Genomic DNA, 15,082 nt, shown 5'->3' on the forward strand with positions numbered 1-15,082 from the left:
TGTTGTAGGTTTTCCTGGCTTAAAGTTTCAATTACACGACCATGTGGGTAATTGATTAGGTTATATTTTGGATCATTATAGGTTTTCTGTGGGTGCATATTTCAACATACAGTATGCAGCAAGAAATTAAAGAAAACAGTCAGTCAATAAAATAAATTATGCAAGAATGTAAACCTTATTCTTCAAATATACAGTACAAACCTATCAAATCAAATAACAGAGAACCTGAGAGCTGAGTGGAACTACAATATAAGACCAGAAAGTACTTTGAACCAGGAGAGCCAGAGCTCATCATAGCTGAGCTACAGCCTGATAGTTGATGACATGTCCTAGCTGTCGACAACATTTACTGTATAGCTGGATTCAACAAAAATATACAGCTATCAAACGAACTCAAGATGATCAAATCCCTTTCACATTGCAAAGTACTAGCAGAAGCCTTCCACAAACCAACACATTCCTGTTATACCAGAGCCCGCTAAGAACACAAATCAATAACTTTTCATCAGAAATTACATCTCATTGTAAAAACATGCCACCTTGTATGCCAACGTTTTAAACAATTTTGACGAATGTATATTTATCAGATCTGAATCATAAGTGACCGTACCAGACTGCAAATTTCATGAATGTTCATCATTGCCACATAAGAATTTCCAGCCTACTGGTTAATGGAACTCTTCAAGGTCTAAGAGCACCAGGCACCAAACCAGTGCCAAACCTGAAAAGTGCAGAAAGCAGTGTGCACCACAGAGCTACAGAGTAACAATTAAGAAATGCCCAAATATTTTTTTCAACCACACCCCATGGAAAATATTCATTAGAAAAGTATGCAACCACACATTTCAAAAGCTGTAATTTCAGTTTTTGGATACTTTCTATACAGTTCCCAGTTCATCCTTTGGATTATTTCACTGCTAGTTTTCTCAAGGTCTTCACAAGAACTTCAAGTAGAAATCATTTTGTCCCCTTGTACAAATGAGTGAGCAAGTTTGTTCAATTACCCAGCAATGAACATTAAGTGGAAACACTAGTGTTTGAAAGTATGATGTGCATCTGCCCATATAATAACAAACCATTACTTTATTTAAAGAGGCACAGCAAACAAGAAAAGATACCAAAAAGAACTACTGTAGGTTGCAGAGTACTGTATGTTGAATAAAGTCTTAAACCTTATTAAAGTTTGACTATCTAGAACAGCTAGATAAAACAGAAAAATATTATTTTTAAACCACTCACTGACTATATCAGCAACTACCTCTACCATTTTTACATTAATACTTTAGTTTAGTTGTGAATTGATTTAGATGTAAAATGCAGAGAATACAAGATCAGAGGATATAAACAATTTTTAAGACTTTAAGACTTTTGCTTGACTTTTTCCATAAATTTGATGTCAGTTCTATGTTTAATAATGAACTGCCCAGTACTATCATCCTATATGCTCTTTGGGTAATTATACAGAACAGTGAGGATGTCTTCCAAATGACAAAGGCCTTTTTCATTCTTGCTCTTTAAGGGAAATGCACAACAGGGTAAAAAAGAACACACACAAAGTTAAACAAAAATCAGCAATACCAGGAAATTCGGGCCATACAATCTCAAAATATGTAGGTCTGTTTAAGTATTCAGTGTCAAAACATGATGCTTGCATGGTCTGATAGAGCTGACATAAGAAGACTGGTCTATAGAATTAGCAAAAATAATGCTCAAATAATGCAAAAATAATGCTCATCATTCTATTACATATAGTGAAAGAAAGACACACAAAGGGAGCCTGTCAGTTAAGAATTTGTTTAAATGAGAAGGCTAACGACAGCCTGTGTGGTTGGGAGCCTCCTGTCAGTGAAAGGAAAATGGACTGCCTTTCTATACCTGGGTTAGTGTGTTGCCAAAGGGCCATGATGTACCATTCACACAAGCTGTCCTTGATTACAATACTTCTCGACAGAGCACACCCACAAGTGAGCTGTAGGCAGAGTGGCGGAGGGAAATGCCAGGCTGTTTAAAAAATCTATCTCTCTTGCAAAAACTTAGCATGATAAATATGCTTTTTAACTCCGTATTTACTCTACTGTTTTATCAATGTTCAGTGTTCTGTGCTGAAGCTTCACCTACCTTAATGTGCTCTATCAGGGCCTACTTTCTGGATCACCAGGTTTTATCTTTATAGTATTCTGTTCAAGCTTTGCACTGTCTGTATGCATTAAGGCTTTTAAATACTGTAATTTCAAAAGCAAAAAGGATTTTATCTGGAACTCTCTTAGCATCTTAACACAAATGTCCTGAATGGTGTCACCAGAGGAAAACAAAACACACTTTCACTAGGAAAACAGTCTTATTATTTTTTTAAAAGAAGTCTTTACTGGGAATTAACAATTAATATCAGTTCTTTACACCATCCCTTCATTTTCCAAGCTTGCCTCTCTGCATTAAAATATTACGCAATAACAGTCTTCACTACTGTGTCACAATTGGCACACAACTCCTCAGCAGACATTTACACAATAGAACTCCCACTGAAAATATATAACAAGTTGACAGTCTGAGCATGAGAACTATACACAATCTCAGGCCTTTTTCTTTTCTTTTTTTATTACAAAATGAAAGGAAATAGCTTTGGAAATGATTAATAACACACACCTAAATGTACTGTAGGTATTTATATAGACTACAAAGAAAGTTGTCTTGAAACACAGCATGAAGTAATTCTGTAACTGTACCAGATTTCCCTTTAAAAAACTCAGTAAATGCAAAGGCAATAAAATAAAACATATAAATAACATTAGCAATGGAAGATAACTCACTGACCTTGGGTGTGGAATTGAATTATGAGCTTCCTCTTTTCCACCGTTTAGTTTTTCCTGGCACTGAGGTGCTTTTGCATCTTCTCAGGATGTCTAGATCCTTTTTCAACAAGAGTATCCTGACTACATGTGTTGAACAAGCCAGATTCATCCTATACTGGCAACACTGCATTTTCAATGATAGACCGTATACTACACGCTGGTGCAGAGGGAGGACAATGTTGGTGGTTGAGGTGGGGGGGGGGGGGGGGTTAAGAAAGATTTTGCACAGCTATGGGAGACAGAAGGATGAGGAGGATAAAAGGAAGAGGCTGGTACGCATGGGGAAGGTTGATCACTGACACATTGGCAGGCGAAACTTACCATCAAAGCTCTTGTACTGAGTGGTGAGGGAGAGCTGCAGCAAGTGCCCGGCCTCCTTCACTAGTCCCTCAAATTCGCGGCGGCTCAGGGTGGACAAGCTCTCCTCCATCTCACTGGTGCAACAGGTGTAGCCCTGGGGGCAGATTCGCAGGTGTTCGCCTGGGAAAATTCAGCACACGGGGGGAAGAAGAAAAAAAGCTTAGTGCACCACACCAACTGCGATCTATGGATTTAGCGCAATGCTAAAGACGTGGGCAAGGTTTCTGGGAGGGACAGTTCTCATAAACACTCAAGAAACATCCCTCAGAGCAGAAGGGGCTATTTGTCTGTGGCCAGCCAAAAAGAAAAAAGGTCACTGTGCCCTTTATACCTTTCCCACTACTTTATTTTATTACTGTCAAGTAGAAAGTCCATGGAATCTAAATGAGAACTATGTATTGCACCGACAGATTAAAAAAGGAAGGACGTCAAATTCATTATGGATTTCACTAAGCACACTAGGGACTATTAGGCTTGAAGTGGAACATGGCGATAATAAGATTACATTTCTCTTTTCTAGGTCTCTAAGCAATAATTACAATATAATAAAGAGGCCTGGCATTTTCATCTCAGACAAGCCCAAGAAGAATGAAACAAACAAGAGAAACATCCCTGCCCTTTTTTTTTTTTACTGCTGTTGGAACCAAGGAGTTTAATTTAGCAGCATAATTAAGAAGCAGTAAATAATAATTGAAAAAATCAAAAAGATCAGTGTGCATATGACAGGGCTTCTATCACTCTCTAAAACTGTGCTGTTCATCCGTGACATCGTAAATCCTAACAAATTTAACATGAACGTGTATAACATTCAAGGAGTTGAAAATTTATAGAGGATTTTAGTTGTTAAAACTTAATGTTTTCAGTTTTTGCGAATATAAAAGAGAAATGACTATCATGGACTGTAAGCATGCATCCATAAATAAAATGCACATTAGAGGAGGTAGCTGTTTCTTGGTCTATTGCTGAGAAATTCATAGTACTCTAGAGAGATACTGTATTTACCACAGTAGGTTTTCACCTTATTTTTTTAAATGTGTCCAAAAGTTACAAAGGAATTTTACAAATTTAGCTTTGAATGAATAAACCTAAAGCAAAGCTGTATGAATACACAGCAAATACAGAAAACAATGATCACTATGATCACCATTACACTGCGAGGATAAATTTTAATATATGCGGGGAACACTAGAAAATAAAAAAGAAGTGACAATCACTGATCACCATTTGTGATTGTCACTTCTTTTTTATTTTGTAGTGTTCCCCGCATACTTTAAAATGTATCCTCACAGTGTAATTGTAACAGTATCCTCATGCATACAGTATATATATTTTTTTATTTCAGAGTGGAGCCATGCTTGTAATGCAGAATTTCTAATCATTTCCGCTAAGAGATCTAATTAAGTTGTAATAGGTGTCAAGTGACACGTGAAATTCTTAGAGAGAAATTCTACAGATCAGATTTCTTGCCACTTTTGCTGCATGCAGCACATGGGACCAAACTGTCTAAATGTCATTAAATGTCTTGTCAAAATACATCCTTGCGCTGAACGGTGTGCTGGTGAATCTGCTTGCTGGGCACAGCTCATTTAATCTCAGAGGACTGTGCTGTCTGTACTGCTTTCCTTTTTCTTGAGACAAAACCTCAATAGGAGGATTGCATCTTAATGCTGATCACATTTACAAGAGGTCTTCACAGGCAACTAGAGCTTGCCAAAGATGTCTGTCCATTGAAAACTAAAATGTGACCTAGAGTCAGTTTAACTTAGACAGTCGCAGAGATTTATACTTAATTATCTGGATGCTGTTTCTATGGGAAATGGACCCTTTCACGTTTTCTTGATATTCATTCATTAGTTACTAGATTAAAACATTCAGTGTACATTTGTCTTGTAAAAAGTGTATTACAGGCAGTGTTAATACCTCTTATTATACACGTAAACAGTCTCTTGCTGTACTTGCACTCAATAAAGCTCATACAGTACATACTGCTTTAATAAACAGGGTATTTGCAATAGGATTGAGATTTCACCCAGTATGATTCATTGTTGAGATAAGAATCAGCACCTTGTTCCACAACAGAAACAGTCATCAGCCTGTGAAATAATGGCAGCCAATTTAACTTTATCGGTAAAGCTTGGCATGGCTGGATGCTTCACATCATGGACAGAGATTACAGTTGGAAATGAGACCCTATCCATCTGACCCATGTCACCCTAATTAAATCAAAGCCAGACCAGGCCTATTACCATCTATAAATGACTGGAGACATTAACACAAAGTCAGAGCAGCCAGTTTATGGTCCCAGTTACCACCTTTGTATTAATCATTAACCCACACTGAGCAGAATCGATGGAGATGAAAGTTATCCCCAGCCTCCCCTGCCCCCTAGGTATATCAGCCTCTCAGGAAACATAAATTTCAAACTGGCACAGCTGCATCTAGGCTGTTTTACTGCTTTCTAACAAGTAAATGTCAAAAGTCCCCTTTAACCCACTATCTTCGGCCTATGAAGTTAACCTTGTACGTTTACTGAATAAAAAAAACACAGTTTTAAGAAAACAGTGTTGAAACATTTGTGGCAAACATCTCCAGAACAGACTGAATCACAGTGATTTATATTGTCCAACTGCAGGACATGGAAACTAAGCATTTGAATTTTAATAACAATCAATTTAAAGAATATATTGCAGATTGAAGAAAAATATTGGAATCTCAGAAAGACATTTAAACTAGAAACAACACATTTAACCATTTACAGACTGGGTAACCAAAATACAGTATACTACCATTTAGCAGAATCTCTTTGTTGCTTAGGTTAAGCCTGTTTCTAACATAGCACAGTTTTCTTTCATGAGATATGGGGTCTATTTCATTGGTCAAATCTATTTCAAAACGACATCTATCAATGTGTAGATACATTACTTGATGGTGCATAAAATACCACTTTGTTGGTGCTCTGTTGCTGTGCACTCTGGATACCTTTCAGACTTCTCTCTTGTGATCTTTCAAAAGCAGGACAGATCTAAATACATGGAATCCAAGCCATATTGGAGTTGTTCTTCGCTTTCACCAGTCAAGCAATTTAATTCCCAAAACACTCCCTGGCAGGGTTCAGCAGCAGAAGTGTATGATAAACCAGTCCATCTCCATTCTTTCAACTTCTGTATTTATATAACAATGATTTTTATATATACTGTATATATATTCTTACTGGTTAGTTTGAATACTACTGATCTTCCATAGGAATGTACTGAAATTCAAGTAAATAAATACTTTAAAACAGTTTGCAATGACACCCCAAGCAAATATAAAATACCAAAACAGACTCCTTAATAGAAATCAAACAGTTCAGTTAGTTGAACCCTTGCTATGACAGACACTTTTAAAGCTGATAATCCTTTCTAAAATGTCCACTTTCTGAGTTCATGTCCATACTTTAACAAGTTCCTCCCCCTCTTCCATCTGCTAACATACAGTAAAAGAGTCCACCAGCTGATCTATCTCCCTGTACAAGATGAGCAGTGTGTTCCCTACTGCAATGCACTTTATAGTTAAAACGTAAGAAAGCAGGGACTGTTAGTGCCATCATCATACATTATACACAAATTCATCTGACATTTACTGTATACTGTAAAGCCATGCATAGCAGTGCAGACAGAATGCTGTTTGTGAAGTGCAGAATTATAATGCATGCATGACTGACCAGAACTAAAAATAGAGCCTCATGACATACTGTAAGCCATAAGCTTGTTTTAAACCTAAAAGATTTTTTTTTCAGACTGGCACATTACAATGGAAAGTGCTTCTTTTTCATTTAGGCAACTGTGCACTGTATAATAAAACCTTTAGATTAACAACAAGTAATCGATTGTCTTGTGAATATTAAGATTGTTCTCCACATGTTTGTTTTATCTGTTGGTTCTTCAGCTCAATATTTATTGATGAATGAAATACAAAAATGTCTGATGCCCAGAGATGTATTGTAGCTGCTCATGGATGACATGATTATTAGAATTGTTGAAGGTATATGGCTCATATCATATGCTTCTTAAATACCATGTATTGAGAGAAAGAGTATGAAAGTGAAATCACTGAAGGAACCTGCGACTTGAATCCACCCTCTGCAGATGTCAAACATTTTTTTCCATTTCTTAATTATTAAAAGTGTGATTCAAAATGCCATAAAGAGCTAAGAGTTCTATAAAGAAGTGCTCAATAGCCCTATAAGGCAACTGTACGGATGTTGTTAAAATATGACTTCAATATGTTCAAAGGAACATATTGCTACGCAAGTACGTTTTTAAGAAAATACAGTACAAATTGAGTTTATAACGAAAGTTCAGGAGGGACGATAAACAGCCAAGTTCATTCAGCCTCAGCTGTCTGTAATTTGTAATCAATCCTGACGTCATTTCCTCACATAACATTATAAATACTACACATAATCCCCTTTCTCTGCTCGCATTCGTCTTTTGCAACCTAACCCTATCCCATCTCCATCTCTGCAGCTGCCCCTTGGCCACTCCTCTCTGCGTCTTTTGGCCAGGAGATTAGCCCTCAGCCAGGCGGGTTAAGATAGATTATTGCAATTTAATACACTTAATAAAACTTTTAATACACCTAATTCTTGAATGTTGCCATTCCTAGTGAATACAAATTTGAGGTATTGATTAAATGTTTTTGGTGTCATTTTGATTAATTGATTATTCATGACTGACCATTATACACCTGAGAGACTTTGACTGCTGCACAAGCAACTAATTCACCTCATTAGTGAGAAAACCAATAAGGCATAGGTGATGACATGACTTAACCCGTTGCATGTCACTGTCATACCTGCTGGAATTCAAGAAAAGAACAAATATGTCCCATGTATCAAGGGAACAATGTCCCTGTGCTATTGATGTCTATGTTAGAGCTCTATTGCTTGCTACCCTGGGTGTTCACTGTGAGCAATTTCTATCCTATCAAGGCACAATAGTCAGTGATAGAACACTGGCAGCAAAAGAGTCATGACACTCCCCAAGATCGATGTTGAGTTCCAAGGGTGATAGTCTTTAAGACCAGTCTTGTTACTACAGAACTCCATTTGTAGGGATTGAAGGCCACCTGAGTGCACAGCTCTAAACTATGCAAATCATGGGACCTAATTTGCAGCCCTTCCTTTGGCTCATCCCAGTATGACAAGATTCCAGGAAAGCAAACCACTCATGGTGCTCATGCAACAGCATTTTGTTTTTCAGAACTGCCAAGCTAGATCTCCACTGTATATCTGTGGTATGATCTAGGATGACATGTGGCATCTAGAGGTCAGAAACCAGGCACATGCTTGTCCAGGCACTACAAGAGGAATAGGACAGGATTCCACAAGATATTTGCAACCTGGTTCAAAGCATACATCACAGAAGTACAGCTTCGTGTACTTACATAACTGTTGTAAGCCTATGATCTTTGCAGTAGACCTCCTTGCTGATCAACTTTGTTGGTGGCAAGAGGTAGATCCATTATGCTGATTAATAATTTTGTTTTTGTTAAATAAAACGTCAGCGAACCTGCTCTAAAAAAAAATCTTTTAATGTACATTTTATATTCCAAAGCCAACTGGCTATACAAGTACAGTACATTCTGCAGCCAAGTGGCACTCTAACGTTATGAATGGGATTGTTCTGACTATGTTTCTTGGAGAGATTAGAGCACTGGAATCTGGAGGATGCAATCGTTTATTACCGAGGAACAGCTGCTCGGATTTCTGTTCATTTTCATTGTTGAAATAGTCCAGGAAACCAATCCAGCCCTTTACAGTGGCAAGCAAATTCTATTGCATTTTGAGTTTTTTTTTTGCTGAAATATTCCTTGCCTCTTTCCTCACATTTTATAAATTAAATATCTTAAATATCTCAGGGAGCCAAAACTACTAAGTTAGGTTTGTTGGTCTTTCTGGGAAATGCCAAACTAAACCAAATTATTATTATTATTATCATTATTAGGAAATATATAAATGCATCTTGAATCTTGCATAACATTGAAATTAGAGATTTCATTGCATCCTTGTATTTTTCTGCTCAGAGAGGGGAAGAGAAATAAATAGAACAGAATATAAAGAGATCTCTGGTGTCAAAAAAAGAACCCCATATACCTTGGAGAACCTCTGAGAGCAAGCCCTGCAAACAGTATGTCATCAAATAAAATGTCTGCACTGTTGTAGCTGTGGTCCTGTCCTCGTTTCCCTTTCTCTAAGGTCCCCCATTACAGAGAACATGTTCAGCTCTTGCTCTCTCCCATGCTCATTCCTGCTTCTTGTTCTAACGGTCCATTTTATCTGCTTCATCTCATCTGTTGCAATCCCTGTCTGACCAAACCATCCACTTAAAAAATCATATCTGGGGAAAAAAAGTCCATCTTTAAAGCCCAGCCAAAAAAATCATACAATTTGCAATGAACTTGCGAAGGCTGACTGTATTTTACACAGTAGAAGGGTTTTCACAGTTGTGTTAATAATACACAGGGGCAAATGAAGAATATATGCAGTGGGGAATACATCCAGCCATTGCTACCCTTTTCTATTCTTAAATCAAGCAGTTTTGTAGTCCTGGAGAACTTACGGAGCAGGTAATTTTTCTTCCAAAATCTTCTCTAAAATGGGAATTTATAATATAACGTCATGACACAGCCAGTACTTATGTATTTTAGGTTCACTTCTCATTGTAGACATACACCTTTTCTAGCTGAGAAAAGAAAGTGTGTTAACTTGAGCATAAGTCAGAAACTAGAACTTATGAAGAAGCTTGAAACAGGTAAAACCGCCGAGTGCATGAGAATTATGGGACAGAAGAAATGAACTGTGTCTGATACAAAAAAGAGACGCAGTTGCAAATTTCATTAAAATTTGATGTGGGGGCTGCAAGGAGCTGATCTGCTATTGGTGCTAGAAAGCATACAGTATGAAAGTGGTAAGTCATAAACCATTGGAAGAAGATGTATATAAATAGTATGTACAGTAGTGTGTTTGTGGTGTGCAAATTAGTGCTTGCAAAGCACAGGAATATCAGTTTTACTGCTAGTTTGTTGCTGTTTTCCAGTACATTATTTTATTTGTAAAACTGAAAATGTTATAACAAAACATATTATTTCTGATGTTTTTACAGGATTCTATGTCATGTACTGTACTGCACTGTATGCTGTAATTTTGTTGAATGTTTCATTTGTATCTGCTCGGTTTATTGTTGTGCAATAAATCTTTTCGGCGGTGCTTTAAGTTTCAATGATGGTTACAGATACATATGCATATACAATACGTATTTTGAAGAGACATCCACTATTAACGGGCAGCACTTCCCTCCCATTAGTCTGTTAATTCCAAGCATTACTGTATACGAGAAACCATCCTGTGACAATTCACAATCAGGTTTACTTTGCAGAAGTAGGACCACTTCATCGATTATTTATGTTAATTGCTGATAAATAAACACATTCTCCATTTTCTTTGGCCTAAATAAAGAAATAAAAACAAATCTGTTCCTCCAGTTCAGCGTAATCCTCTGCCATTCTGTATGATGCACTTTGACAGATTAGTGGAAATTAGAACAGGAAGAATGAGGGTGTCATTTCAGCATGGGGCAGTCAAGCTAAAGTATGACCCTGATTCTGTGTGACACGATTTTAGTCTGCTAATAACAGCACATGGCAAAGCACTGAAAAAATGTGTACCCAGAGCCTGGGATACAAAAGTGGGAATTCGCAAATGGATAAAACTGTACGTCTAAATACAGTACGTTGGAAATATTTCACCATAGTACATGCATAAATAACTTTCAGATGCTTTCCCTATTGTGGCAAATTATAATAATAATAATAAAATACTTTATTTAATATAGCTCCTTTAAAGGTGGCTTCTCAAAGCCCTTTACAGGATGACAACTTCAATAAATAAGAAGAATACACAAGATAAAACACAATTACAATATATAGAGGAGACCTTGGATGGTGGTACTAAGAAAAGCAGAGGGGTGAAGAATGGAACAGTTAAGTAAAGGCTTTTCTAAAGAAGAAGGTTTTGAGTCTGGATTTGAAGGAGTTTAGAGAAAGTGACTCTCTGATATCCTTGGGCAGAGAGTTCCAGAGCTTGGGGGCATAACAGGAGAAGGCCCTATCACCCATACGATGTAGACGGGCTTGGGGGACAGTAAGGACACCAGAATTTGAAGAGCAAGGGTTGCGAGGCGGGGAGTAGGGCAATAATAGTTCAGACAGGTATTGAGGTGCCAAGCCATGCAGAGCCTTATACTGTAGGTGAGCATGAGGATTTTAAAGTCAACATGGAATTTGACAGGAAGCCAGTACAAGGACTCCAGGATAGGAGTAATGTGATCACTTGCACTAGACCTGGTCAGGATTCTGGCTGCTGAATTTTGGACATACTGCAGTTTGTTCAAAGCAGATTTAGATACCCCAGCAAGTAGATCATTACAGTAGTCAATTCGAGAGAACACAAATGTGTTGATCAGCTTTTCAGCCACAGTTAGTGATAGCATAGGGCGAAGTCGAACGATATTTCTGAGGTGAAAAAAAGATGTTTTGACAATATGCTGCACATGCGGGTCAAATGTTAATCCAGAATCGAATATCACTCCAAGGTTTTTTAATTTAGACTGAAGCTCAAGTACAGAACCATCTACAGATAGGGTTACAGGATTGGCTTTACGAAGTTGATGAGGGGTGCCAATAAGCATGACTTCAGTCTTGTCACAGTTAAGAAGAAGGAAATTTTGAGTCATCCAAGTTTTTATGTCAGAGATGCAATTAGATAGAATAGAGACAGCCACATCAGTGTCAGGTTTGGTATGGATGTATATTTGAGTATCATCAGTGTAGAAATGATAGCTGAGGCCATGTGATCTTAAAAGCTGACCAAGTGGAAACATGTAAATACTGAAGAGCAAGGGGCCCAGTATTGAGCCCTGAGGAACACCAGACTTAACAAGACCAATTTCAGACCTATGCCCATTAAGAGAGACAAAGTGACAGCGATCAGTGAGGTAAGACTTGAACCATTTATTAATAACTTATCAAATTATTAACTTTCTCGATATAAAGCTTCTTGGTCAAAAAGAGCGCATGACTAAAGCGGGCACAAGCTTAGTCCAGACAACAGTTTACTAGCTGGTGTTCTGTAATTCCTCTACCACACATAAAACAGAGCACAATGTCACACTTCAAACGTGATTGGCAGACAGCACTCTGAATGACCATGTGACAAACATTCTGACGCATTGTACTGTGAACCCCAACTGCTGGGTCCTATTCTAAAATTATTTAATGTCACAAACTAACATGCCATTCAAATTTTTTGTACAAAACCTATTTTTGGTGCCCCTGCATAGCACTGCCTAGGGCAGCTGCCTCCATTACTCCGCCCTATTTAAAACCCTGTGTATAAATACAAGCTGCAAATTGTATTATACTAGTTTATATTTATCTGCAGAGCCACAAAGAGCATCTAGCCCAAGTTTTAAAAAGCAGAGAACACTATTACTAAGACTAAAATAAAATCAAACATTCAATGGTATTTTTAATTAAAGCTCTCAACAGCAAGAGATATTTAAAACAGTTATATTTTAAAAGCTCTGACAAAGATGTGAGCAGTTCTGAAGCCATTTCTCTTTTCCTAAAACCACAGAACCCAAACTGCTGCAGACTGTCGTTGCTTTGACTTCATGGAGCAAATGTGTGAAAATAATTTAATTTCAATTTAATTTATTGGGATAAAAGTCGCTCATTTAGGAATAAAGGTATCCAATGGCAACAGTGCTTTAAATGTCTTTAAAAAGTTATTTTAAAAAAGAAGTCATAATATCCTTATTTTGATTGTTTTTGCTTAAACTTTTCTGAATTGACCACACTCATGCAAGCACACAAAACCCATTGAGGTTGGTATTACATGAAAACCACAGATGAAAACTTTATAATGATGGGTTTAGATTGTTATCTCTGGAATCAAGTCTACTTTGCATGCACTAAGGCCTGCTGAGCCGGCAATCCTGGTTTGAGTGGAAATGGTCAGAGAGCGGTGCCGGAGGGGTCCCATATTTAACTGTCAGACAAGTGCTGAGGTGGCGGGGAGCTGTCAGGACCTTTTGCTAAAGAGGGTCCCAATCTGTGTGCCCTGACCTGGCTTCCCTTTCTCAGGGTCACCATATGTGAACAGAGCACAAAAAGGGCAAGTGTGGGCAAGCAAAGGCACCTTTTCCCCTTTCAGAATCTGAAGCTACAGCCTTTCGTGTCTCTTTCGACTTCACGTTCCAACAGTCCCCAGACTGTTGAAAGGAGGGTGAAGTGGGCAGACCCCATGAAAGCAGTGTCTTGTAAGAACAACGTCTGTTCTCCTGCCTGGTAAAGCAAAATCTAGACACTCCATGTCAAGAGCATAGATTTGTTAAATCGCCTGTGAGCTCCGAGACCAGTAGGCAGGAATGTGCAGTTCCAGTAATTGAGACCAGGAATCCAGATGTTCTTCTGGGCTTTACAATTAGAAACCAGACAGGATACAAAGTATTCTCCAGTATATGATCAATTAAAGGAGTGGTAGAAAAACAGGGGCAGCAACCTTGTTTCTCTATTCCTTGTTGGATGAATGTCACATAAGATGTATTCAATAATTCATGTTATTTGTTAGATTGGTTTCCATGATAGTCAAATCCCTAGTGAAAAATCTCCTCTCATTTGTAAACTTTCTTATGTTCTCTGCAGGCACAAATACATCTGCATAACACTAATGAATGTATTTTAAATTAAGCAAAGGACAGCAGAGACTAAATATATTCCGGAAAACCTTGATTTATCTTCATGGCAGGAGTTACCCTTACCTAAAAGACCCCATAAGCATATTCAGGTTGTAGACTGAATATTATTTTCATATATTGTACTTTAATTCACTAGAAAAACTGTCTGTCTACCCATTTCCTAATATCACAGCTTTGTTAATTTCGGATTGCCGTTGCTTTTACAGCTGAGACATTCTTAAGGATCCAGTGCTCCAAGAGTATAAGCATGAACAATATAAAAGTGATGGTGGAATGATTTTCTTTTTAAGAAAAGACAAAAGGAACACAAAGGGATATAAATCCCGTGATATTGGCTAATCCCACTTCCATTACCTGCCTGTCGTCAGCCTTTGTAAAGTTGCCACAGTCATCCATCATCAGGCGTGATGACTCACAAGTAACTCCCCTTGCTAAATAGATTCATGTTTGGCTGAGACACCTATAATTTTAACACAGATCAAAGGACAGATGTTCCTTTATCTCTCTTTCTTCCTTTGCCCCAAGGTTTCAATCTTTTTAGTTCTTCTACAGTGTAACGGCAGCTATTCCTCACATTCCCAGGAAACTGAACTATTCTCTGTGCTAATTAAACCTCTTTCCTCCATTTCATTATTTAATTTTGAATAAGAAATTAGAGCCACAGCCACTATAACTTACAAATGTCTTAATGTTCTATCAGGGATTGCATATTATAGAGGCTTTCTGAAGATATTATCAGCATTTTCTATTCAATGGTGGGTCACTTGCTAGAGGTAATATTTCTCTTATTGAAAAAAATACACACATACACTTATACTGTATAATTACGCACAAACCTTTCTTTACAAAGAAGAAAAACACATAATAGCACATATTTTCAGTCCACACTGTAGGTCAATGACAAAGTATATAAATATATTTGTCCAGAAAGCAGACAACCTGGAGCAGCGATTTTAATGCTAGTACATCACTTGTATCATCTTTTCTTACAGATTTTCCTTTTGGCGATGTACTGTACATGTGGCACAGACTGATAAAGTGAAAGTGAAAAAACAAAAACATATGACAACAAGG

General features: G+C 37.6%; 1 protein-coding gene across 1 annotated transcript in view; it reads right to left on the bottom strand.

The window, feature by feature from the left end:
• The window catches only part of gpc1a (glypican 1a), a 90,472-nt gene that overhangs the window by 44,470 nt on the left and 30,920 nt on the right, over positions 1–15,082 (bottom strand). Inside the window, exon 2 of the mRNA XM_088912868.1 lies at positions 3,171–3,329. Coding sequence (XP_088768994.1) covers positions 3,171–3,329 — 159 coding nt within the window. The remainder of the gene's footprint in view (positions 1–3,170; positions 3,330–15,082) is intronic.

The sequence above is a fragment of the Atractosteus spatula genome, chromosome 4, assembly GCF_055471065.1.
Source record: "Atractosteus spatula isolate fAtrSpa1 chromosome 4, fAtrSpa1.hap1, whole genome shotgun sequence".
Classification (NCBI taxonomy): Eukaryota; Metazoa; Chordata; class Actinopteri; order Semionotiformes; family Lepisosteidae; genus Atractosteus; species Atractosteus spatula.